This window comes from Heloderma suspectum, chromosome 10 (genome assembly GCF_057233095.1).
Source record: "Heloderma suspectum isolate Gila_16-S chromosome 10, 16-S_ref, whole genome shotgun sequence".
NCBI lineage: Eukaryota > Metazoa > Chordata > Lepidosauria > Squamata > Helodermatidae > Heloderma > Heloderma suspectum.
Window position 1 is genome coordinate 12005663 of NC_139467.1, and position 26529 is coordinate 12032191.

The 26529-nt window shown below is 48.1% G+C and overlaps 2 protein-coding genes across 4 annotated transcripts; one reads left to right on the top strand and one right to left on the bottom strand.

Annotated features, from left to right (window-relative positions):
- Nucleotides 1-208: 208 nt before the first annotated feature.
- LOC146337703 (interferon-inducible GTPase 5-like) lies at nucleotides 209-14002 on the bottom strand. The gene is made up of 3 exons (XM_084815156.1): nucleotides 13489-14002; nucleotides 8283-8985; nucleotides 209-2836 (listed from the first exon to the last, which is right to left on the bottom strand). The coding sequence occupies exons 2-3, from the start codon at nucleotides 8975-8977 to the stop codon at nucleotides 1669-1671; spliced, it is 1863 nt and encodes a 620-aa protein (XP_084671282.1). The 5' UTR covers nucleotides 8978-8985; nucleotides 13489-14002; the 3' UTR covers nucleotides 209-1668.
- LOC146337704 (interferon-inducible GTPase 5-like) lies at nucleotides 13185-26482 on the top strand. Of its 3 annotated transcripts, none has more exons than XM_084815153.1 (3): nucleotides 13185-13690; nucleotides 16170-16800; nucleotides 18640-26482. In XM_084815153.1, exons 1-3 carry the CDS (start codon nucleotides 13291-13293, stop codon nucleotides 19841-19843), a joined length of 2235 nt encoding a protein of 744 aa, XP_084671279.1. In that variant the 5' UTR covers nucleotides 13185-13290; the 3' UTR covers nucleotides 19844-26482. The 3 variants fall into 3 exon arrangements, with proteins under 3 accessions (XP_084671279.1, XP_084671280.1, XP_084671281.1); XM_084815154.1 differs by having other exon boundaries at nucleotides 13326-13811; XM_084815155.1 differs by having other exon boundaries at nucleotides 13326-13760.
- The last annotated feature ends 47 nt before the right edge of the window (nucleotides 26483-26529 follow it).

Sequence of the window (26529 nt, forward strand, 5' to 3'; positions counted from 1 at the left end):
TCCAGTTAAAGAGAACTGTGTGTGTGCGTGCGTGTAGGGGTAAGGGAGGGAAAGCTGTACTCCTGTTTGCAGTTTATTATTAGTTGCTGAAGGGCTACACAAGCTCTCCTCTGCTAGAGTACAGCAGAAAGTTCAGCATCTGAAGTAGTTCAATGACATGAAAGTTGAAATAAAATTATGCGCGTATGCACACAGCCCTAAGGCGCAATGAGTTGATGCTCTTTACCAGTTAGTACAGGTACCAGCCACATTCCACACAACATGTTCAACCACAATGGGTGTTTTGGCTGGAAGAAATTATTTTCTCAGCAAGCACATTTTGTGGCTTGAAAGCAAGGAAATGCACTACAGCTGCAATGAAAGGGCTCCTGGCTGTCTTTCAGTAAATGACTCGCACCTTGAGAGAAAGCATTGGTCTGGAAAGGAATGCACTCATCACCTTTTAGGCTTTGGAAATACTTCCTCGTTGGCATATGAAGTTTCTGAAAATGTGATTATGTATATTTAAATGAAACAAAGGCCCCCATCCTCCGTAAGGAAACAATAAAAGGTTGGTATTTCCCAACAAGAGAACAAGTGTTTGGTTTTGTGTCATGGATGTGGCATTAGTATTGAAGCAAAATGCGAGAGCCTGACTGACTGGTGTGCTTTTTGGGTGGGGGATAGAGAGACAGCAACATCCCCTTGGCTGAGATGTGAGCAGTGGGGAATCTGTAGGTAAGCTTTCCCACAACCTTCTGGTTGTTCTCTGGACAGTGATTAGTAGTGGCTTCTGGGATGTTAAAATACAGCCATTGTTGTTTAAGTGAAAGGGCAAGGCAATACTTGGCAACTATGGATTTGTTCTGGATGTTTGTTATTGAAGCACTTGCTACCTTGAGATACAAGAATGTAAATATTGCCTTGATTGATCTGACAAAGAGTCCACCTAGTGCCAACATGTCATAAAACTCACCTGTGCACAAATAGATGTGCACACAATGGATTTATAAGAGTTACAAACAGGTACCTGTTCACAGTAAAGAGCAAACAGGAGGCTCCCATCTTAAGCATGCATCAATCAAAGAGCTCAGTGGGACTTAGGGCATAAGTTTTTAGGCGTGCTTCTCTCAAAACAGTGAAGAAGGTGATAAACTTTGATGTGGCCTGTACTACTTCAAGTGGGGGGTTCACATGATTGAATCCTCATCCCTACAGAAAGAAAGCAAGAGAAAGCAAGCAAGAAAGAAAAAGGTCCCTGCCCACAGAAGACTAGCATGTAAGGAGCAAGATCCTAGTAGATAACCTTCTCCTTACCATCTAGGTTTGTGCATGGAGGGAATTGTTTTATGTAGAAGAACGCTAAATCACATGAGCCTCCCCCCACACTGTGAAGTGGTCTGGCCCAGGCACTGGCTTCCCATCTCAGCAAGGACCAGGCCTCTGTTTCTACATCTCAGTTCTTGGGATCAAAGGGTAACAACAGCACCACCCACCCCTATGATGGCATAGAACTAAGGTTGCTGGACCCTCCCTTTTCAAATATCCGTCCTAATACCATTTCATTACACTGTCCTCAGAAATCCTTGATCTTGTCAGTCTTGGAGATGGTTGTTCTTCTTTTATACTTGACAGCCAACACTGTTAAGGCAGGGGGTGGGTGTTGCTACTGCTGCCCCCTCCCCAGCCCTAGTTCTCCACATACGCCATCTGCAGCACCCTTTCAGCATCCTCAGACAGCTCCACCACGACTCGCTTCAGCATCCCATATGTGGACTCGAAGGAGATTTCGGGCTCCACCTTGGCCCTCTGCCCGAAATATGGCACATAGCTCCAGGCCCAGCTGGTCAGCGAGGCTGGCTTGGTGATGAGGCTCAGTACATACACCGAGCTCAGTGGCCTAGCAAAGGGGCTTTGGATCTTGGCCTGCAGCAGCTGGACCGCTCTGTTGGTGGCCCGTGCGGTGCGCTCCAAGGACACTTCATCCAGCCCGAAGTCTACACAGAAACTGGTGATAGTGACGATGAGGTACTCAGCCACAGCCAGCTTGGAGGTGTCCACACAGGAGAGGCAAAGCTGCAGGGCTTTCCCCCACACGTCTCTCATCAGCACTTTGGCCTTCCGTCTCACCAGTTGGGACAGGACGGTCGGGATGGCTCTCTTCAGAGCATTCCTCTTCAAGTCCAGAGCGCTGCTCTTGAGGGCTTCCTGGAGGAGGGGGAGGTCGTAGGCTTGGTTCACAAGGCAGGAGACCAGGAAGACGCGTGGAGCGTCTATGCCATCCTTCTTCAGAGCGTCCTCACAGCTCTTCCGCACCTGTTCCTGCAGCTCCTCTTTGTGGGAGGGCTGACTGCCATGCTGGGCCTCCAGATCCACGTCGATCTTGCTCCTCACAAAGAAGGCCTGCTTCCCCCCTGAAGCGATAGCCCTGGCCAGGCAGCTGTGGGCGTACTTGTAGCGTTCAGAGGCCACCAGCAAGAAGAAGTCGTAGCGGGCGAGGTCCAGGTGGCTCACATCCTCCTCCGTCACTCCGACTCCCGGCAGATCCCACAGGTACAAGTTGGAGACTGTTGGGAGAAGGTAGGCGGTGGCTTTCCTTGTTGTCTCAGTCACCCCGGTGGGGGCTGCACCCAGCTCTCCACAGCCCACTCCTCTCAGGGCATTGACTAGTGAGGACTTCCCAGAGCCGGCTTCTCCTATCACAGCTACATCCAACCGGATTTGTGTGGGGTCCTCCAAAGCCGATTGGATCACAGCTGGGACTTCAGACAAGCTGCCAGAATGGCAAATCTCATACAGCTCCATGATCTTCTTCTGGCTCACTGCTGTCAAGTCATTGAGGGTCCCATCATGGCTTCTAGAAAGAATCATAAATACCCATCGTCTCTCCAGACATGGTAAAAGATCTGCATTAGATCACCACTCAGCTACAGAACCCATCCACGACTAGGCCACTGTCCAGGTTTCTTTATGAGGGCGTCAACTTGGTTTGATCAGGGATATGGGTTTCTGCTACATTTCAAATTGGGAAGTTTTCCAAAAAGTTTTTCTGGAGCGTTTCCCGCTGCCCTAATTCAACAGAGATCAGATTTAGCATGTGTATCTGACTTGTAGTTAGTAAACAGAACTCCAAGAGTTCTGTTTACATGCCATGTTAACAACATGCCATGTTATTTTGATAAACTATAAATATCTGAAAATGTCCCCTCTCACCTCCACAATAGGCAAAAGCAGTTGAACAGAAGAATTTGATTAAGAAGAAAATATTCAATAACGTGCAGTTAAGCTGCAATCATTTACACCGGGGATGGGCAACACACAGCCCCCAGAATTTGGGGGGTGCGGTGGCTGCAAGAAGGAGCTATTTTAAAGCAAAATAACTCTTTTTGCTGCTGCTGTCACATCACACTGCAAGTGGGGGCAGGGGGCAGCCCCCACTGAGGTCTGAGGGGGGCAATGCAGGCCCTCAACCACTGTTGTCCACCCCTGTTATACACACTTATCCGGGAGTAAGTCTCACTGGACTTCAGTGGCACTTACACCCCGAATAGACCTGTATAAAAATGCAAAGTTATTGTGGTTTATAGGTTATATCCAAACAAGTTAAATGCTTGACTTAGGCATTGTTATTGGAATATTTGTAAATATTTTAAGTCCTGGCAACTCAACAGTTTAAATTATCTGGATTTTGAGAAAAACAATATATATGAAGCCACTGAAAACTGTTGCTGTACTACATTTATTTGTTGTTGTTCAGTCATTAAGTTGTGTTCGACTCTTCGTGACCCCATGCACCATAGCACGCCAGGCCTTCCTGTCCTCCGCTCTCTCCCGGAGTGTGCTCGAGTTCATATTCATTGCATCGGTGATGCTATCTAGCCATCTCATCCTCCACTGTCCCCTTCTCCTTTTACCTTCAGTCTTTCCCAGCATCAGGGTCTTTTCCAGGGAGTTTTCTCTTCGCATTAGGTGGCCAAAATATTTGAGCTTCATTATCTGTCCTTCCAATGAGCAGTCAGGGTTGATTTCCTTTAGGATTGACTGATTTGAGTCCAGGGGACTCATAAGAGTCTTCTCCAGCACCACAGTTCGAAAGCATTGATTCTTCGGCGCTCAGCCTTTCTTATAGTCCAGCTCTCACAGCCATACGTTACTCCTGGGAAAACCATAGCTTTGATTACACGAACCTTTGCCGGCAAGGTGATGTCTCTGCTTCTTACTATGCTGTCTAGGTTGGCCATAGCTTTCCTCCCAAGGAGCAAGCGTCTTTTAATTTCATGGCTACAGTCACCGTCTGCGGTGATCTTGGAACCCAAGAAAGTAAAATCTGTTACTGCTTCCATTTCTTCCCCTTCTATATGCCAGGAAGTGATGGGGCCAGATGCCATGATCTTCATTTTTTTAATGTTGAGTTTCAAACCAGCTTTTGCACTCTCCTCTTTCACCCTCAACAAGAGGCTCTTTAGATCCTCTTTGCTTTCTGCCATTAGGGTGGTATCGCCTGCGTATCTGAGGATGTTGATAATTCTCCCGGCAATCTTAATTCTGACCTATGATTCATCCAACCCGGTGTTTCTCATGATGTACTCTGCATGTAAGTTAAATAAGCAGGGTGACAATATGCAGCCTTGTTGTACTCCTTTCCCAATTTTGAACCAATTGGTTGTTCCATGTCTGGTTCTTACTGTTGCTTCTTGACCCTCGTACAGGTTTCTCAGGAGACAGGTAAGGTGGTCTGGTACTCCCATCTCTTTAAGAATTTGCCAGAGTTTGTTGTGATCCACACAATCAAAGGCTTTAGCGTAGTCAATGAAGTAGAAATAGATGTTTTTCTGGAATTCTCTTGCTTTCTCCACGATTCAGCGAATGTTGCCGATTTGATCTCTAGTTCCTCTGCCTCTTCGAAACCCAGCTTGTACTTCTGGTAGTTCTCGGTTCACATGCTGCTGAAGCCTAGCTTGTAGGATTTTGAGCATAACCTTTCTGGCATGTGAAATGAGCGCAATTGTACGGTAGTATGCACACTCTTTGCCATTGCCCTTCTTTGGAATTGGAATATAAACTGACCTTTTCCAGTGTTGTGGCCACTGCTGAGTGTTCCAAATTTGTTGGCATATTGAGTGCAGCACTTTAACAGCATAATCTTTTAGGATTTTAGATAGCTCAGCTGGAATACTGTCATCTCCGCTAGCTTTGTTGTTAGTAATGCTTCCAAAGGCCCACTTGACTTCACTTTCTAGGATGTCCGGCTCGAGTTCAGTGAGTACACTATCATGGCTATGAGGGACATTCAGATCTTTCCTGTATAGTTCTTCTGTGTATTTATTTATTTATTGCATTTATACCCTGCCTTTTTTCCTCTTGCAAGGAACCCAAGGCAGCTTACATTATCCTCCTCCTCCTCCTCTCCATTTTATCCTCACAACAACAACCCTGTGAGGTGGGTTAGGCTGAGAGTCTGTGACTGGCCCAAAGTCACCCAGTGAGCTTCCATGGCCGAGTGGGGACTAGAACCCGGATCTCCCAGCTCCTAGTCCAACACTCTTGCCACTACACCACACTGGCTTCTGTGTATTCTTTCCACCTCTTCTTAATCTGATCTGCTTCTGTTAGGTCCCTGCCTTCTTTGTCCTTTATCATGCCCGTCATTGCACAAAACGTTCCCTTGATATCTCTGATTTTCTTGAAAAGATCTCTAGTCTTTCCCATTCTATTGTTTTCCTCAATTTCTTTGCATTGTTCATTTAAGAAGGCCTTCTTGTCTCTCCTTGCTATTCTCTGGAACTCTGCATTCAGTTGGCTATATCTTCCCCTTTCTCCCTTGCTTTTCGCTTCCCCTCTTTCCTCAGCTACCTGTAAAGCCTCATCAGACAGCCACTTTGCTTTCTTGCATTTCTTTTTCTCTGGGATGGATTGAGTTGCTGCCTCCTAAACAATGTTACGGACCTCCGTCCATAGTTCCTCAGGCACTCTGTCTATCAGGTCTAGTCCCTTCAATCTATTCCTCACCTCTACTGTATATTCATAAGGGATATGATTTAGGTCATACCTGAATGGTTTAGTGGTTTTCCCTACGTTCTTCACTTTAAGCCGAAATTTTGCAATAAGAAGCTCATGATCTGAGCCATCAGCTCCAGGCCTTGTTTTTACTGACTGTATAGAGCTGCTCCATCTTTGGCTGCAAAGGACAGAATCAATCTGATTTCGATATTGACCATCTGGTGACATCCATGTGTAGAGTCACCTCTTGTGCTGTTGGAAAAGAGTGTTTGCTATGATCAGCCTGTTCTCTTGGCAAAACTCTATTAGCCTTTGTCCTGCTTCCTTTTGTACACCAAGGCCATGCTTGACTGTTATCCCGGTGATTTCTTGATTTCCTACTTTAGCATTCCAATCCCCTATGATGAAGAGGACATCTTTTTTTGGTGTTAGTTCTAGAAGGTGTTGTAGGTCTTCATAGAACCAATCAACCTCTGCATCTACAGCCTCAGTGGTTGGGGCATAGACTTGAATTACTGTGATGTGGAATGGTTTGCCTTTGATTCATACTGAGATCATTCTATCATTTTTGAGATTGTACCCCAGTACTGCTTTTCCCACCCTTTTATTGACTATGAGCGCTACTGCATTTCTTCTAAGGGATTCTTGCCCACAGTAGTAGATATGATGGTCACCTGAATTAAATTTGCACATCATTGTCCATTTTAGTTGGCTGATTCCCAAGATGTCAATGTTCAATCTTGCCATCTCATGTATGACCACCTCCAGCTTATCTTGATTCATTGATCTTACATTCCAGGTTCCTAAACAATATTGTTCTTTACAGCATTGGATTTTTTTTTCACCACCAAACACATCCACAGCTGAGTGTCCTTTCGGCTTTGGCCCAGCCGCTTCACTCTTTCTGGCGCTACTTGGAAATTCCCTCTGCTCTTCCCCAGTAGTATATTGGACACCTTCCGACCTGAGGGGCTCATCTTCCGGCGTCATATCTTTTAGCCTTGTGATATGTTCCATTATGTTTTCTTGGTAGGAATACTGGAGTGGGTTGCCATTTCCTTCTCCAGTGGACCACATTTTGTCCGAACTCTCTGCCATGACCTGTCCGTCTTGGTTGGCCCTGCACGGCATAGCTTATGGCTTCACTGAGTTACGCAAGCCCCTTCCCCACAACAAGGCAGTGATCCATGAAGAGGTACATTTATTTGGGCATGCCCAAAGACCTGGATGCGTAAATATATGCGCTTCCCAGAAAGAGTCACCTGAAAGATGTTAATTACGACTTTGATTGTACATTTGACTATTTCTGTATCCATTCTAGCTGCACAATTTGACCTGTATTGTCTTTATTCATTATGTTACTATCATTGGGCTGTTCTGTGTGTTTTGGAGTGGGGGTATTTCTGTGAACTTGTGCATGGGTGGTGCTGTTTTAACTACAGAAGCAGTGGCTCTCGCAGCCTGAACCTCAGAAAGAGAGGAAACGACGCATTTCTAAAAGTGGAAACGTTTCCATGGAAAAACAGTACTGGAAAGTTTTCCACCCAACATTGCTTAGTAGCCCTCCTTAGTGGAAGATGACAAGCCCAGAGCAGGGATTCATGCAGAGAAACAATGGGAAGGATCTTCTGCGGGGAGGCAGTACTGCTGCATTAGGAGCACCTGAATGATCCAATCACATCCAGTGCACAGATATGCCAGAATTATTAGCAGAGGCTGAATGAAAGGCCAGAGCAGCAACTCATAAAGGGATGCAACAGGTAGCCTCCTTTCATTATTTAATCTGAGAGACCAGCTTTTCCCATACAGGTTGCCACAGTCTCTATGTTCTGAGGGGGAGGCCTTGCTTACTGTACCCTGGTCTACTGAGGCTCATTTAGTCATGCTGAGCAGGAGGGCCTTCTCAGTTGTGGCACCTGCCATGTAAGAGATCTCCCCATTGGGATCAGGTGGGCTCCTAATGTGGAGGACATCTGTTTGCCCAGATGTTTCGGTGACTGCGCTCACTGTCAACTACCTCTGATAATTTTAATAAGATGTTACTGTTTTATTGATTGATTTCATTGTATTTTATCATGATTTTATCCTGTAAGCCGCTTTGGGTTTTTTTCCCTTTTAAAACAAAAAGCAGTTTTAAAACCCTCTGAAATAAATAAATCATGAGCTTACCACTCAGGACATGCTAGCAGTCTTCTTACGGGATACACTGCTATGGTCACACAAAACTCCTTCTCTCCCCCAAAACTGGGAAGAGAACCCAGAAGTCCTGACACAACCAAGGCATCCCCCCACCCCTTACTCACCTCTTCAAGTTGAGCACCTCTCCTTCCAGGCTGTCCTCAAAGTGGGTGAACTCATATCTCTCCGTCTCTAGCCCAGACACCAGGAAAATCTTCTTGGCATCGATCCCATCCTTGGCCAACTTCTCCACCAGCTCCTTCCGGATCAGCCCCAGCTGCTCCCTGGGGTTGTACCGGGACCGGAGCCGCCTCTCAGCCGTGTGCAGGTCCAAGTCCACCTTGGTGCGGGCCAGGAGGAAGGCTTTCCCTTTTTGCTTGATGGTTTTGAGGACCTGCAGGTGGGCATCCCTCAAGCTGGCACTCCCCAGCACCACCACGAAGCAGCTGTATCTGCCCAGGTCGCCCAAGCGTTTGAGATAGGAGGCCGGTTTGTCCGACACCTCAAAGCCCGGCAAGTCATGTAGGATTAGGTTGGGGTATGTGGGGTGGGTGTGGGTGACCGTCTGCTTTGTGGGCTGTGGGGCTTCCCGGAAGTAAGCCCAGGGGTCTGCCACCCGGCGGGGCTTGTCCAGCAGAGCCTGAACCAGCGTGCTCACCCCGGCGCCCCGCTCTCCCAGGATCCCGACCTGGACCTGGAGGGTGTTCATGCAGTCCACCAGCTCCTGGATTTTGGAGGCCGTGGTGTTGGTGTTCTGGGCCTCGTACTGGGCCTTCAGGTTCTTCAGCTGCAATTCGTCCAGATATGGGGAATCAGCCATGGTTGACACTGCAAAGAGAAGGAAGGAAGGAAGGAGTATTAAGCAGTGCTTGGTGTGTGTGGCTCTCAGTGTGCAAGGCAGGTCTCCTTAGGGAGATATGGGCGGTTGTCTGTGTCTGTACAAAGAAATCTGTACTGGGCACTCTTTCCGAGCCAAACCCAGAAGAACTTCCCAGAGCCAGCTGGAAAGCAGAAGGGAAGCACACCGTGAGGCTGCACCGCCTGCTGCCCAAGAATAACATCAAGCCAAGGGGGTGACCAACTTGGTCCATTCATCAGCCAGAGAAGGGGCAGTTGCAGGGAGCCTGTTTCCTGCTCCCTGCCAGAAATAACCCTCAGTTGTCCTGGGACTGCCAAATTAAGGGGAAAGAACACTCTGGCCCGATCCATGGTTCACCACTTTGTTTTGGCACTGAAAAACTGATCTCTCTCCCTTTTCGCTCCACTCCCCTTCCCTTGCAGGTCTTGTCATTTCAGTTTGTGTGCCTGATGGCAGGGCCTTTCTTTCTTTCTTTCTTTCTTTCTTTCTTTCTTTCTTTCTTTCTTTAATTGATAAGAGCCACTTTGGGAGACAATAATTGTCTGAAATAGCCACAAATTGCTATACGAACAAAAACACCAGCAAGAGAAGATCAGCCGGGCCTGAAGAGCATTCAGATGCCCACTTATATTTTGGCACTGAAAAACTGATCTCTCTCCCTTCCTTTTCGCTCCACTCCCCTTCCCTTGCAGGTCTTGTCATTTCAGTTTGTGTGCCTGATGGCAGGGCCTTTCTTTCTTTCTTTCTTTCTTTCTTTCTTTAATTGATAAGAGCCGCTTTGGGAGACAATAATTGTCTGAAAAGCAGGATAAGAAAGACAGTAAATAAATAATAATAAATCCCCACTTTCCCAATAGGACCACAGGGATACTTCATGCAGCACCAGAGCAGTACAAAAGAAGTCACAGTGCAACCCCCCCCCCCCCCGTACCTTCAGGATTTCTGCCTACCATGTGGTTCTTTCCTGCTGAGGAAAAGATGTAGCAATCCTATTTATTTATTTATTTATTTATTTATTGCATTTATACCCCGCCTTTTTTCCCTTGCAAGGAACCCAAGGCGGCTTACATTATCCTCCTCCTCTCCATTTTATCCTCACAACAACAACCACCCTGTGAGGTGGGTTGGGCTGAGAGTCTGTGACTGGCCCAAAGTCACCGAGTGAGCTTCCATGGCTGAGTGGGGACTAGAACCCGGATCTCCCAGCTCCCAGTCCAGCACTGTAGCCACTACACCACACTGGCTCTACAGCGCCTACTCCAATGGTAGGCGCTGGACAGTGAATGGACCTCAGGAAAGGGGGAAATCTTGGCTACAATTTAAAAAAAAAACCCTTCCTCCTCAGGAAAGGGGGAAATCTTGGCTACAATTTAAAAAAAAAAACACATGCAAGTTAACATTTCCAGGGAGAAAACCCCAGCAGTCCTGGTTCCTATCTGGCTTCACTTCAACCCCTTTCAGCACTTCGCGCCCCAAATCCCCAAAGAGCAGGGCCACTTCCTATCACCTTGGATGCAAGCAGTTAAGTACAAAGGAGATTTATAAAAGCTACAATGACATCAGAGATTTGCTTGGCACTGTACACAGTTAAAAAAGACCCTGCCTGCAGGCTTACGATCTAGCCATGAAGAGTCAAAAGGAAAGGGAGCTAGATAGTAAGGTAAAAAAGACAGAGGTAGGAGGCCAGCCTTAAGAGTCACCCTTTCTAGAAAAAGAAACCAGTAATTCAGGCGACAAAGAAAAGAACGCCTTCTCTCCAGCCGGGCTTAAACCACTAGGATCCAGTCCCCTTCCCTGAACAGCACCTGGGAGACCTAGTTCCAAAACAAATACACACAAGATAAAGTCCCCGCTCCTCCTTTTTCTAAAAAGGAACCCACGTGTCCCGACCAAGAAAAATCAATACTTGTTACTTCTATCACACTTAAAAATGAAATACTATTAAGAACTGTCCAGAAAGAACCCAACAGTCATCAGAACAGAACATAAGAAGAACCCTGCTGGATCTGACCAATGCCCAACTGGTTCAGCAATCTGTTCCCAAATGACCAACCAGTTGCTCCAGAAGGAATCTCACAAGCAGGATGCGAGGGTGCAACGGCATGCTCCTGCTTGTGTCCCCCAGCAAGTGGTATTCAGAGGAATGCTGATTCCGAGCCTGGTGGTAGCATATCACCATTGTGACTAGTAGCTAACAATAGCCTTATCCTCTATGAATATGATTAACCCTTTAATGGAGCAATCCTATGGCTGCTGGTCAGGATATCTTGTTTTCTGGGAACCGACCTCAGAACAGCCTCGTCCTCCGCGCTTGCAAGAGGAGTGCGGAGCGGCCGAAAAGGGGTGTGTCTGGGGTCATTCTGGGATGGGGATGGCGGAAATGCCTGTATGACACATCCAATGTGTCTGTCATACAGCAGCCTCCTCCCCTGCTCAGTCCCCCCGTGGTTAGACAGCTGGAATTGTCTGTCTAGCCGCAAATGCAGGGCAGGGGAAGCGCGGAGGGAACGATCCCTTCCGTGCTTCTCCTGCCCTGCATTGGATAGGCAGTAGCCTCAGAGTTCAGAGGTGGCCACCTATCTGCATAGGATTGAGCCCTAAAAGAGCCATCTAAGTCAGAGGTGGGCAGACTTCCTTTTTTTAAAAAACCAGAATCCCAAGGTCCGCCAATCTGAACCAGGTGCAAAATGGTGGCTCAGGGTCCAATTACCTTTTGCACCCCATAAACCACACACTGGGATTAACTTGCATGTACAAATGCAAAGCTACATCTGAATCACTGGGGACAAATCATTCTTTTGTTTCTTTCTTTTTTTACAAGTGAGAATTACTGAGGCTAAGTGATAAGGAAATAACACAAGACCAGCAGTGGCAGAGAATAATACATTATTATTATTATTATTAATAATAATTTATGGGCAATTTTACTTGTTCAGTACTGGGTGATGGAAACCCTTGCTGATCTATTGCAAATCAGCCAGAAATCTACCAGTAGATCTCGACTGATCTTCTGCCCAACCCCAACTGTGTAGAAAGTCCTGTGGTTTGCTTAAGGCTGGAGAAAGATCTGGATAACTGCTGGACTCTTGCCAAAACTTGATGTCACGTATTGCTTCTTTGTCCCATAAACCTAGGTGTAACTCGAGACCTCCCCTTCATGGATCACTGCCTTGTTGTGGCAAAGGGGCTTGCGTAACTCAGTGAAGCCATAAGCTATGCCGTGCAGGGCCACCCAAGACGGACAGGTCATGGCAGAGAGTTCTGACAAAATGTGGTCCACTGGAGAAGGAAATGGCAACCCACTCCAGTATTCTTGCCAAGAAAACCCCATGGAATTTATCACAAGGCTCCCAGTAGTAATGTATGGCTGTGAGAGCTGGACTATAAGGAAGGCTGAGCGCCGAAGAATTGATGCCTTCGAACCGTGGTGCTGGAGAAGACTCTTACGAGTCCCCTGGACTGCGAGGAGGTCAAATCAGTCCATCCTAAAGGAAATCAACCCGGACTGCTCATTGGAAGGACAGATGCTGAAGCTGAAGCTCAAATATTTTGGCCACCTAACACGAAGAGAAAACTCCCTGGAAAAGACCCTGATGCTGGGAAAGACTGAAGGCAAAAGGAGAAGGGGACGGCAGAAGATGAGATGGCTAGATAGCATCACCGACGCAATGAATATGAACTTGAGCACGCTCCGGGAGACAGCGCAGGACAGGAAGGCCTGGCGTGCTATGGTCCATGGGGTCACGAAGAGTCGGACACGACTGAACGACTGAACAAAAAACTCGAGACCTACAGCGCCTAACAGAGAGTAATGGCGCAATCCTATGCATGTTGAGACAGAAAAATAAGTCCTCTAACCCCCAGCATGCCCAAGTCAGCAATGCTGATTGGGGCATGCTGGGAGTTGGAGGAATTTTCTGTCTTGACATGCATAGGATTGCGCCCTAATCTAATCAAGCCTGCAATCTCCATCTTGAGACCGTCTACAGATGCACATTTTATGATGACCGCAATATCTAGCCCAAGGATTTTACTTTGGCTAACATCTCGCCTGATGAAGAGTTCTGGTGAACTCCAAACCTTGCTCACTGTTTCTTTACGTTTCTTTCTTAAAAAAAAAAAAATGGGGGTGGGGGTGATCCTAAGGAAAGGTACAGCCAAACTGTGGATTTTGGATCCCCCCTTCCCTTTACAAACGCAGCTTCCTTTGCGGAACGCGAAAAAGCCCCGCCTTCCGTCTGCCGTAAATCTCCCCACCCATTTAGCTTCCCGGGATGACTCCGGGTTCCGATCTTGGCAGGAGGAAGGGATCGCTCCCGCTGCCGCAAAAAGCCAGCAGCAGCAACAACACCCCCGCCCCTTTCTGCGAAGGAACCCGGGCGTCCTGGCCAGCGGCCCAGTTTCAGCCACCCTCCTCCGCCCTGGGCTTGCGAGGGCTGCGGAGGCGCCAGAGGAAGCCGCGCGCACCGTACCTGTGGCCAGCCGCGCGCACCTGGCCCGCTCTCCCTGCGCCGCGCCGGGAAGCTCGGAGGGGCTCTTCCTCTAGTCCGGCGCAGCGGGGAAACGAAACCTCCGGGGCGAAGGCGGAGGACGCGGCGGCGGCGGCGGCGGCGGCTCCTCCTCTTCCTCTTCCTCCCGGCCGGCTGCGCCGCGGAGCCAGAAAGGGCGCTCCAGGTGAACAGATCGGAGCGCGGCGGGGAAGGGGTGCGACGAGAAAGCGGCCCGAGGAGGGGGACGTCGCCGGGTAACAGCCCAGCGAGACTTCCCGGGGCGCAGGCCCGTAGCTTTGCCGTGGGTAGGCAAGGGGGTCGGTGGGTCTCTTCAGCCCCCTTAAAATCAAGCGCATGGTTCCGCCTGCCTGATCATGCTCACTGCCCGAGCAAACCGCCTGGGTCCACGCCTGCCGAAGCATTCGGTCGGCGGAGCAGCGATCCGCCGCCTGCGTCTCTGTGCCACGAAACAGAAACCTGCCTCTATCGCAGTACCCCCCCCCCCCGTGTCTGCCTAACCGTGTAAGCGAAACGTGTGTCCGACCCTGCCCGCGTCCAGCAGTCAAGAGCGCCAGCCCGTGGCAAGGCCGTAGCGGAAAGACGGCATTGGATGCTGCCATCCTTTGTGCGCCTTGGCGGCGGCGGGGATAAGAATAGCGCAGCGTGGTGACAGCTGGGGAGGGGCCGAAACCCCCCGTTCTTGCATTGGAATGGGGATCTTTAAATTCATCATGGACCAGATGTTTCGGAATAAAAGTTATTTTGTGGTTCAGCTGCAATTCAGAGCAATAATAAAAAGGCCCGCGAGTGAAAAAAAGCAACGGAAAGGATGTGCATATGCGTGTGCAGATGTTGAAGCTTGCTTAGTGATGGGCCGTGTAGGCATCTTGGGGACTGGCTACCCTTGTGACCCAGGCAAAGGTTCTGTCTTTGTGGAAACAGACAGGCAGATGCAGAGACTAGCAGCGATTCCAGACATGGAGCCCTGCAAGTGTGGGTGTGTTTCTCGTAAGAATGAGGGCCTGTTGTAGCCTTTCCTAACCTAGCACCCTCTGGATGTGTTGGACCACAGCTCCCATTATCCCCAGCTGATGATGAGAGTTGTAGTGCAACACATCTGGAGGGCACTGGATTGGAGATGGCTGGTCTATTGGGTGACATTCTGGAGGAGGGCTCGCAGGGGCGAAGTGCCTCGACTTTCTGATTAGCGGGGATGACAATGTCATCTACCCGCTCCTCCCGCCCCACCACAGCCCCCTGGCTTCCCTGTTTCCTCTGAGCTTAGCTGCAATCCTCACAGTAGCTGGGGGGAAATTCATTGTTTCATAGAATCATACAATAGTAGGGTTGGAAGACCATCGAGTCCAGCCTCCAGACCATCGAGTCCAAACCTAAATCTCGAATGCAGAATCGGCAATGCAAAAACAATCCTATATGAACACCCATTTGATTATTTTTGCATCATAAAGGGTGCAATCCTATGCATGTTTAGACAGAAAAAGTCCTACAATTCCCAGCATGCCCCAGCCGGCATGGCTGCCTGGGGGAATGTCTGGACTTGTAGGCCTTTGTTTGTGGCTAAACATGGACAGGGTTGTACCTTAACTCACTTCATAGGATTAGGTGTTGTTATCGTGCATTATTATGCTTCCCACACAAATCTCAGAGTTATGTTCCTGAGGGATCAGGAAATAGAAGAATGCCACTCAGGTAGAAGAGTCAATTGAATCTATTCAAGCTGTTTATGTTCTTAGAAAACACACATAGATAGTAGCAGATAGCTAATTTATATAGGGCCGTGATTAGATAATCACTGAGTAGTTTATTTTAAGGTGCCACTTCCTTTCCTTTTGGGCAGCTGCTTTTTCCCTTGTTTGCTTTATGCTTTTTTTTACACTTGCTGATTAGAGGAGAGAGCATGGTACAAATAAAGGGAAGGCCTGGTGTGCTCTGGTCCACGGGGTCACGAAGATTCGGACACGACTTAACGACTGAACAACAACAACAATTGGCGGTGATAGCACCTTGTTTGCATGTACTAGCAGTGGGGAAGTGTGCATGTACTAGCAGTCAAATGAATAGAAGGCATTACACACGCTGTGTTCACAGCTTGAGACAAGCCAATTCAGTTTTGGCAGTCTGTATGATTGGAAATTGGCTTAAAATGTATATGGCCGACTTTACTGTGCTGGATATTTTCATGTGATTCATTTCTATACCACCCAATAGCCAGAGCTCTCTGGGTGGTTCACAAAAATCACAACACAAAATGCAACATAATCAAACCATAATATAAAATCTTTAACATACACAGTCTAGAAAAAATTTAAAACAGCCCCAAACAGTTACAATAAAATACTGGGACCCAATAAAACAACTGACATCATATGGTGTCAGATGCCTGGGAATAGAGGAAAGTCTTAACCTGGTGCCAAAAAGATGGCAATGTTGGTGCAAGGTGGAGCTCAGTGGGAAGAGTATTCCACAATTGGGGGGCTACCACCAAGAAGGCCGTCCCCCTTGTTTCCATTCTCTGAGCCTCCCTCAGAGGAGGCACTCAGAGGAGGGCCTCAGGTGTTGATCGTAGTGTCTGGGTAGGTTCATAGTAGCCTTTGAGTAACGTTATCTGTCTTTGGGTTATGTTCTCCTTTATATTTCCACAGCATTTTCTGAGAAGAAGCCCTGCTTCTCTGCACCCAAAATGTCTCTAAAGACCCCCAAGAGCTCCTCTCCGGGCTCCCCTGAGCGGGGAGATGTTTCTGTGGTCGTTGTGGGCAAATCTGAGGTGGGCAAATCGGCCCTTCTTAATGCCCTGCGAGGAATGACAGAAGATGATGTTGGGTGTGCTTCAGTGGGGGCCCCGGCCAAATCTGGAGGGCCTGTCATGTACCCTGACCCATCCCACCCCAATGTACTGCTATGGGAACTGGCCTTGGATTGCGAGGGGCAAGCAGACAGATGGCTGGGGGAGGCAGACATGTTTGTTGTGGTGACCGACTGCAAGTTTGATGAGACTCATTCCCACCTGGCTGGTGAGGCCCAGGCAGCTGGCAAGAAGGTTTATTTTGCCCGCACCAAGGCTGACCTTGAGCTGCACACCCTCAAGCGTCTGATGGGCGAGTGCTACGACCGATCTGAAGTTCTTAAGGCCCTGCGGGGGGTCTGTGCTGAGTCTCTGGGGGTCCACAATCTTGGGGAACCCTTTGTATTCCTGATCTCTGCTTTTGAGCCCTATGAGCTGGACTGCCCCCAACTCCGAGAAGCACTGCTAAAGGATGCCCACAAGTTTGAGAGGTTAGTAAAACGGCTAGCTTAAAAACATACTGGAGAGCCAGTGTGGTGTAGTGGTTAGAGCATTGGACTGGGACTCGGGAAATCTGGGTTCCAGTCCCCACTTGGCCATGAAGCTCACTGGGTGACTTTGGGCCAGTCACTGACTCTCAGCCTAACCTACCTCACAGGGTTGCTGTGAGGATAAAACGGAGAGGAGGAAGACCGTGTAAGCCGCCTTGGGTTCCATGCAAGAGGAAAAAAGGCGGGGTATAAATGTAATAATAAAAATAGTTTAAAAAATAAGAACATGATTGGAGCCCTGCTGGGATCAGACCGAAGGTCCATCTTGTCCAGTGTTCTGCTTCCTATAGTGAATGTGAGGATGCCTCTGAGCATCCCACAAACAGAGAACGAAAGTCACAGCACACCCCACCTTTGGGGATTCAGAGGAGCATTACCTCCGAACACGGAATTTCTATTTAGATCTCATGGCTGTTGCCATTGATAGGACCTCTCCTCCATGGAAGTTCTGTGAACGGCTAAGCCGTCCTTAATTTTGCAAAACGGTACTAAGTTGTCTCTTTCTGGAGTGCTTTATCTTCCACAGTACCCCTCTGAATGTTGTACTGTATCTTTTGAGGTACACCATCCCCTGCCTACCCTGAAGCATACCCCCCTTTCTATTCCTCTCCCCCACCCTGTCTTTTAATTCTCCTCCCCCTGAAGCGGCATTCCCCCCTCAAAGGTCCCCATGCTGTAGTGCCCCTGCCATTTTGATTTTTCCTCTCTCTAGAGAGCACTGTTGTTTTGGCCCCTTGGCTGTGTCTTTTTTTTTATTTCCCCTGGTTGGACTGTAAAGATGTGTTTGGTGGATGGCATTCATTAGGCCTCTTAGGCCTCAAGCTCCCTTCAGGGGAGAGGCTCCTCACCAAGGCCTCAAGCTTCAGGGGAGAGGCTCCTGGCCAAGTCCTTTTAGGCCTCAAGCTCCCTTCAAGAGGGAGGCTCCTGGCCAAGGTTGCTTTGGGTTAAAGTTTCATGGAATTAGGCCAGAAAAGACACGGGCAAGCAGGGATTCTAGGCCAGGAGCCTGCAACCATGTGTGCCTTGCTCATACAAAAGAGGGCTTATTGCGTGACGTTCTCATGGAGGAATGAGGAATGTAAATTATGGTTCCAGGCTGATATTTATATCCTGACAGAGAGCCGTTGATTGAGTGTCATCACAGCTTTGCTCAGAGCAGCCTGTGTCAGCAAGACACTTCTTGCTGCTAGGCCTCTCTTCTGAGGCAGATAAATATGCCTCCTCCATGGGAAAACTGTGTTTATCACAGGGAACAATCCCTTCATGTTGCTCATGTTACCAAGGCTCATGTTTAACGGAAGATTTTGCATGCTCATCATAACACATTACAGCATTAACTGGTTTCACCTCTGGAAAAACTCTAGGAGCTTCCTTTCCTTAATAGCCAATTTTGCTCAGTCATTCAAGCCCATTTTGTGGAAAACCATAGCTATTCAGTTATGTCAAGCCTATTAGGAACATAGAAACCTTCTTATAATCAAACTTATCTGTCCATTTAGCTGAACATTGTCTGCTCTGGATATGGCTTTCCAGGGTCTCGGGCAGAGATGCCTTCCTATCATCTGCTGCCTGACTTTAAAAAAAAAAACCTGGAGATGCTCAGGATTGAACTGGGCCCCTTCTACATGGAAAATGTGTGCCATTCAGCTCTGGTTCCTTCCTGAAACATAAAATGCTGACATGCTGTTCAGGATGCCATCCTAGTATTTAATGTGGCCATATGATACTAATCCTAGTTCTCACTCCACATCCCTCACCTTTCCCTCTTTCTTCCTGCAGGGCCCTGAAGCCCACCCACTTGGACTTCGAGGTGATCAGCGAGCGAGAGATTGCTGAGATCCAGGAGGCCTATGAGTTGGGAGGCCTCTCTGAGGTGGTGACCCGCATTCAGTGCAGTCTGGAGACCATCTGGAATGCCCAGCTTGATATTGCCATCACGGGGGAAGCGGGCGCTGGAAAATCCACGTTTGTTAATGCCTTGAGGGGTGTGAGTGATGAGGAGGAGGGAGCAGCTGCGACGGGCGTGACAGAGACCACAGCCCAGCCCACAGCGTATCCCTACCCTGGCCATCTCAACGTCACCCTCTGGGATCTCCCTGGCATCGGCACGCCCAGCTTCCAAGCCGATAATTACTTGGAAGCAGTGGAGTTTTCTCGCTATGACTTCTTCATCATCCTGGCCTCGGAGAGGTTTAAGGAGAACCATGTCCGCTTGGCGCAGGCCATTGTCAAACAGGGCAAGCGGTTCTACTTTGTACGCACTAAAATAGACAATGACCTGGATTCCATGCAGAGGAGGAAGAACCCACCGACCGAAGAGGAAGTTCTGGAGGAGATCAGGAACGATTGCCGGGAGAAACTCGCCAAGGCTCGGCTGACGGATGCCAAGGTCTTCCTGCTCAGCAGCTTCGAGATCAACAAGTTTGACTTCCAAGCCTTCGAGGAAACCTTGGAGCAAGAATTACCAAGCCACAAACGTCACGCTTTCCTGTTGTCCTTGCCCAACGTCTCCTCATCGGTCATAGAGAAGAAGAGGCAACTTCTTCACCAGGAAGTTTGGAAGGTCGCTTTGATCTCCAGCTTGGTGGCTGCTGTCCCTTTGCCAGGCCTGGCCTTCACCTGCGATATCTCCATTTTGCTGAGGAAGCTGACCACCTACCGGCAGGACTTTGGCCTGGATGCGGCCTCCTTGGCCCGGTTAGCGGAGCGCTCGGGGAAACCGCTGGAGGTTCTGAGGGCGGAAGTGCACAGCACTCTAGGCCGGAGCATCAACAGGGATGTGGTGATTGGGTTGCTGGGGAAGGCCACTGGCACAGGCCTGGTGGTGGCGAATTTCTTCATCCACCAGATCCCAATCTATGGAGCCCTGGCTGCTGGAAGCATTTCCTTCCACACCACCTACTCCATGTTGAGCCATTGCCTGGAAGAGCTGGCCACCGACTCCCAAAAGGTCCTCATGAAGGCCTTTGACAGTGAAGTCTGAGGAGGCTAGAAGCAGAAAAAAGCCCCCCCTGGGTCCCTCGGTGACTCAACCCCAGACACCTCAGCGCTGTTACGTTTTTGTTTAGTATCATCATGGTTAGCCTACATATTGCTGCTTATGCATTCCGTGGGGCTGTAAGCCTGATCTGGTTTTGAATCTGGCTTCGGTGTACTGGAATCAGTGAAGCCATCTTCCTAAATTGGAATGAGAGCAGGTTTCTACAAGCAGTTTTGCCCCCGAAGGTTCCACACTTCCTCATAACTGCTTACTGTTATTAATGCATCCCTGTGTGGCAATGAGAAGTTATAACGTAATGTTAGTTTTTCAGCGGTTGAATTTCATGTGGCTCGTAAGAAATGTATGGAGCCTACTTTGGGAGATGTCTGACACTATTTGGAAAGTTCGATAGAAATATATGTTTGGTTAGTTGTGAATTAATTTATTGTCTATTGTAGCCTTCCCAACCTAGTGCCCTCCACATGTGTTGGACTACAGCTCCCCTCATTCACAGCCAGCATGGCTATGTTGGCCGAGAATGATGGGAAATGTAGTCCAGCACGTCTGGAGGGCGCCAGGATGGGGAAGACTTGTCTATAGCCATAGGCCATGACAAGTAAAACAAAATGCAAGCATATAGATGTTTGGAAGTTCAATATACCAGGGGTAGGTAGAAGATAGATCTCCAGATGTTTTGGACTTCTGGAGTTCTACGATCCACCCCTGCAATGTATAAGTATCAAACTCCGTTTAGGATTCCAACCTCACTAGCACAAACCAGAGGCAGCAACAGAATTTAAACAGCCTCAAAGACATTGGCAGTCCTTCAGAAAACGTGCTGCCTTCACTGCAATAGCAAAAATAATCATTTTTAATATAATATAAATAAATTTAGTTATTTACTAAATAACTAAATGTATGTATATGCTGCTTTCCCGCAATGGACTGTGCTCAAAGCAGCTCACAATAAAAAAACCAGATTATTGCCAAAATACGACGTCACAATTTGGGGAAAAAAATGTTACAAAACATTGATGGGATTCAAATAAGACAAAACAGACAATTCAATAATCATAACATAAATTCAGAAGTAGAATGAAATAATCTGGACTTTATATGTAACCAGTACAAAGCAAAAACAAAATTAGAGTAAGGAAAAAGTGAACCTTCGCTGCTAGTGCTGCTCTTGCTGATCTCCAAGAGGCCACAATTGCCTGGCTTCAATACAGTTCAGAGACCTTGTGGTTTTGGGGTCTTTCACCGTCCTCAAATTATTTGTATGACACTTTTCCACAGTAAGCCATGTTTAAAGTGGCTCCCAACATCAGCAGAATTGACAAAATAATATTTATTATTCTTTCATATATGCCAGGGCCATAAGATCACCTTCAGAGGCCCTACTCCAGGTGCCCCTGCCAAACGAGGTGAGGTGGATGGGCACTAAGGAGGGCCTTTTCGGTGGTGGCACCCTGATGCTAGAATGCCCATCCCAGGGAGGATCACCTGGCACCCACATTGTAGTGTTTTTGGGACCAAGCCAATCTCTTTTTATTTTCCCAGGCTTTTCACTCCCTTAGTTTTAAAAATTGTGTTAGATAGCAATCCTAGACAGTGTCTGGGGGAGATAGGATTTTTCGGTTTCCCAGCTATGAGCTTGTAGCTGGGAAACCGTGCTCCACACCCCCTCCCCCACTCCCTCATAGCCAGGGCAGAGAGAACTACACTGCTACTGCCTCTGTGCTCGTAATATGGAGGGGTGGAAACGGGGTGTTCCTGGGAGCAGGGATGGGAGGAGACCACAGAAGCTGTTTTAGACAGCTTCCTATGTGGTCTCCAGCCCCCTCCCCAAAGCCACAGTTAGACATGCGAAAACGCAAGGTGTAGGGTGGCTGCAGCACAGAGGGAATGCATTGGATAGGCGGTTACCTCTGACTTCAGGGGAGGTCAGAGGCGCCTGTCTATCTCTATTGGATTGCACCCTCAGTGTGTTTTTAGTTCTTTGCACTGCTGCTGGTTTTACTCTGCTTTTTACTTAGGCTTCATTCTGTTTTAAACTGAGTGTTCTTAATATTATGTTTTACTATATTATTGTATTTTATGGTTTTAAAGTTTTGTCTTGTAAACTGCCCAGAGAGTATCGGCTATTGGGCAGTATAGAAATGTGATAAATAAATTTAAAAAATAAAAGCTGCCTTTTAGGGTAAACCCTCCCAAGGTGGCTTACAACAAAACTTAAAACCACAAGATACAGTAAAACAATAAGAACAATAATAAAAGCTATGATAACATCAGAATTAGTAATAAAAACCAGACAGTATCATAAACACAGTGCTGAATCCTAACTCAGTTATAGGCCAAGGTGAAAGGTGAGTCTTTAGAGCCCACTTGCAGGCGTGTCATGATGAGGACTGGTGAGCATCAGTTGGAAGAGTTCCAGAAGCTGTGGGCCACTACCAAGAAGGCGCTGTCCTTCCTGCCTGCCAACCTAATTGCTCTTGCAGGCAAACACAGAAGTAGGTCTTCCAATAACTCACCAATAATTACAAGACAAAATAAAATAACTATTAACAAATACACACTTAGATAAAACAATCCACTAATAATTCATGCTAGGGCCTAACAGCAGAAATACAAGAATAGCAGCAGAGATAACACATCATCACCAAAACTATGGGTCAAAACAGATACTACTTTAAATCGTCATCTACCAGCCACTTCTTTTTTTTTAGTTTTACTCTAGAGTAAGCTCAGGGGCCCTATCCTGGATCTTAAAAGGCTCCCGACCACCAACCTTCTAAATCGGGGCCCCTGCACCTTCTCTAGAGTAAAAACATTTTTTTAAAAAAAGACATAGCTGCTAGATACAGATTTAAAGAAATGTCTTTTTTGGCCCTAAATATCGTCCTACCAGCAACCCTTACATTCTCTCTCGGTGCTTTCAGCAGCAGGAGCAGCCTTGTAGCTGGAGTTAGTCAGGGCTTGTCCTTCTCAGGCCTGGTGGAAATGAGCCAGGCAGCAACCAGAAACAAGGTTTTACAGGACTTTCATCCTAATGGTTCAAAGCTGGGTATAGGTGGGTATAGAAGAGGGGTGGGCAACTTGTGGCTCTCCAGATGTTTCGACCTACAATCCCCATCATCCCTCACCATTGGGCTACTCTGGCTTGGGCTGATGGGAGTTGTAGGCCAAAACTTCTGCAGGGCTACATGTTGCCCACTCCTGGTATAGATGGAGGTGGGGGCGGTGAGAGAAGGGAAACAGTTATCCAACTTTCCAGACCATTCCATGCTTCTGATGAAGCGGGCCTCGGCCCAGGGATGCTTTTGCCACAATTCGTTTGTTGGTTGCTAAGATGCTGCTGTGTCCTTTATACAGCAGACTTAACACAGCCGCACTTTTGGCATTTTTCACACAGTTGTACTTATAAATGCATCCCCCTCTCTGGTGAAACGGAGGTACGAATAACTGTGACAGAGCTAGAGGGAGGTGACCTTCCTTGGGAAGTGAAGGACTGATGTAAACTTGCCCTGATTCTGCTAGCTTGGCTTTGTTCAAATCAGCCAACCTAAAGCGCCACTGGGCAGGGTGAGCTTCATGGGATGGGGATAATGAGGTGGGTGCTCAGCTACCCTTCTGTGTGGTGTATCCCAGCCTCTTCCCATTGGGGATCAGTACAGCCACAGCCTCAGCTAAAGGAAAGTGGCCTTGTATATGAGGCAGTTCCTGGTCCTGCAAGGGTTTTGTTTTAATTTATTTCTTCAAATGCACAATCTATTAAGGCAGCAGTTAGTGGGCCTTGTGTTGACTTTGGGGCCAAACCACTTCATGGTTTCACCCTCCTTCCACCTGCTGTGTGTTGGGGGGGGAGCGCGCTGTGGTGGATAGCCACTCCTTTCTTTTCTTTCCCTTTTGCTGCAAATGCAACTTGGGAACAATCACTACCCCCCCCCCCCGCTTTTGCCCTCATAGTGCTTTTGGACAACCTGCTGGCTGGTGGAATGACTGGTGGGCCTACAAGTATTCATGCCTGGGATCTCTGGCTAAAGCAGCCTTCTCCAATATGGTGCCCTCCCAATGTGTTGGACAAAAAGTCCCATCATCCCTCTTGGCCATGCAGGCTGGGATGATGATGGGAGTTGTAGTCCAACACATCTGGAGAGCATAACATTGGGCTAAAGCAGGGCTGCAAAAGGCTTAAGCCTTGGAGAGCTGCTGCCAATCAGAGTAAGCGGTGTTGGCTTCTATGGGGGGGGGGACAATGCGCATCCCATGGACCTCATGCGTGCCCCCTGGTCTTTAGTATGATCCTCACTGCCCCCTGCTGCTGCACTGCCTGCAAAGCAAACAGTGGTTTGCTGTCAGACTTCGGTAGTGTGATGTGATGGAGGCTGAAAAGGGCCAAATCTCACTTTAAAACAAGCTAAATGTGGCCCTGCTCAGCTTCCGTCGCATCACACTGCTGAAATTTGGAGGCAAAGCTGAATGCCTTTGCTGTTGCCATGCTGCTGGATTTTGGCACTGTGGTGGCATAGGTGTGGATCCCAGGCGAGTCTGGGGCGTGTGTGGAAATTGGCCCCCAGACCCCCCGAGCTTGCCCACCCCAGCCTAGATAGACCGATAGTCTTGCTCTTGTCATATCAAGGGTAGAGTGGATCCACTGCTGGACACTGATGGGCTGTTTGGGGCCCACAGGCTGCCAGTTGCAAACTAGTGCCATAGCCTGAGGATGCTTAGCCACAAATGTGCAAAGGGGAGGAGAAAAGGAGGGCAAAATATCCAACATAATCACTTGAGTTGCATCCAAATCTAAGCTATGGGGCAGGGCAGAAGGGGAGGAGAAAGTGGTCTCTAGTTGCTGATCGCACTTCTAACGGAAATTCCTTCTCATGCCACGAGAGGGCAGCGTCATGCATTTGCAGGAATAAGGCCTGAAAAGTTTGCACAGATGTTGTAACGCTGCTCTTGTATTGGAACTACCTGAAACAAAGTGGGAAATGTATGTGCAAAAATGCATGCTGAGGAAATTGCCAGATGAGCCAGCGTGTAATTATGCAGTAATACTCTCCCCATTTCCTCCCATGGAATCAACTATTTCCCTGCCATCATCAATAAAGAAACGTTACAGGAAACCCTCTGTTGCATCCATGATTATCCGTTGACGTTTCACCTCATATTTCATTTGGCTGCCCTAGAGCACCTTATATGAGAATCCTTTTCTTCTCTCTTTGGTTACTAATAGTGATTTCTTTCAAACACCTGGAAGCGGTGGCCCTCCAGATGTTGGACTTTCAACCCCCGTCATGCCTGTCCATTGGCCCTCCTGTTGGGGCTTCTGGGAGCTGGGAGTCCAACACATTTGGAGGGCCACAGGCATGGCAGAGGAAGCCTTCCCCTTCCCACTCTCCTTTGAGTTTTAGTGTTTGCTTTTCTTGTGCTCGCACGTGTGTGCGCACCCTTGTGCTGTGTGGTCAAAGTGTATGTCAAAGGAGTAAGACAGTCCACGTTTCCAAAAGCAGTAGGCAAAGGACTATACACATTAACAGCTATTATTTAAATAATATAATACGACACTGTGTGTTGCAAAGCAAGGAAGCCTGATACGATGCATCTTCGGGGTCTTGGCTGGGGCAGAGGTGGGCGAGGTGCTGCTGTGCCCTCCTGCCAGGGTTGCTGTGTTGCTTCCTGCCTCTGTCAGTCCAGCAGACAACTGTCGTTGTCAATGTGCCCACCTGGCAGGGCGGCTGTCTTTGTTGCTTCCTGTCTACCAGCCACTGTTTCCCCAGGCAATTCAGCCAAAGAGACCCTGTGGTTATTGACTGTGAAAGTAGTACTTTTTGCACTTCAAAGAAACCTACAGCAGAGTGATCTCAGCGCTTCAACACCTAACTTGATTATCCCTTTATGAACGTTGGTTTGAGTTTCTGAGAATAGCACATTTTACCTGCACCTTGCACAAAAACTAGTGGGCCAAACTGTCTGAGATTTGGCAGGTGGGATGCCCTCCAGGGGCATGGAGAGGGGCCCAGATTTCAAGCACTTCTGTGGAAACAGTGGACAGTTATAGCTCTTGGCTTTGAGAGTTTTTGTGGAAGAAATCAAATTTCACCTGCACCTAGCACAAAAACCACTAGGCCAAACTGTCTGAAATAAGGTAGATGGAGCCCCCATCAGGGGGGCTGAGAGTTCCCCAAATGTCATATATGTATTGTAAAAACAGAAAAAGTTATGGCCGTTTGTGTTTTCCCATGCAAGTCAATGAGTGATCTGGACGTCTGAATCTCGCTTTGGATCTGGATCCGAGTCGAAGTGGAGGGGGTCCGAATCAGACCGAAGCAGAGCAGGGCCGCTTCAGATGATCTGAAGTGGAGCAGTGTGTGTGTGTGCACAGCCCTATATTTTATCTCTGTGCTGCCAAAGGTTTCACTTGCAGGCTTCTTGTCCTCAAGGAGCTACTATTAAAGGCACATGCATTGGCCAGACTGGGTTTCTCCCCTTCCCACATTTAATATTTTTAAAGATAAAAGTTAATTTCCCCCTCTGTGTTGTGGAATGAGGATGGGGGGGAGAAAGGCGAATACAAAAATGTAAAACCTCCCTTTCTTTAGGGGCTGGGGACAGAGGCAGAGTGGACTGACGAATTAAATGGGGGGATATCCGGCTGGGTGGCTGAGTCTGGGGGACACTGTTTT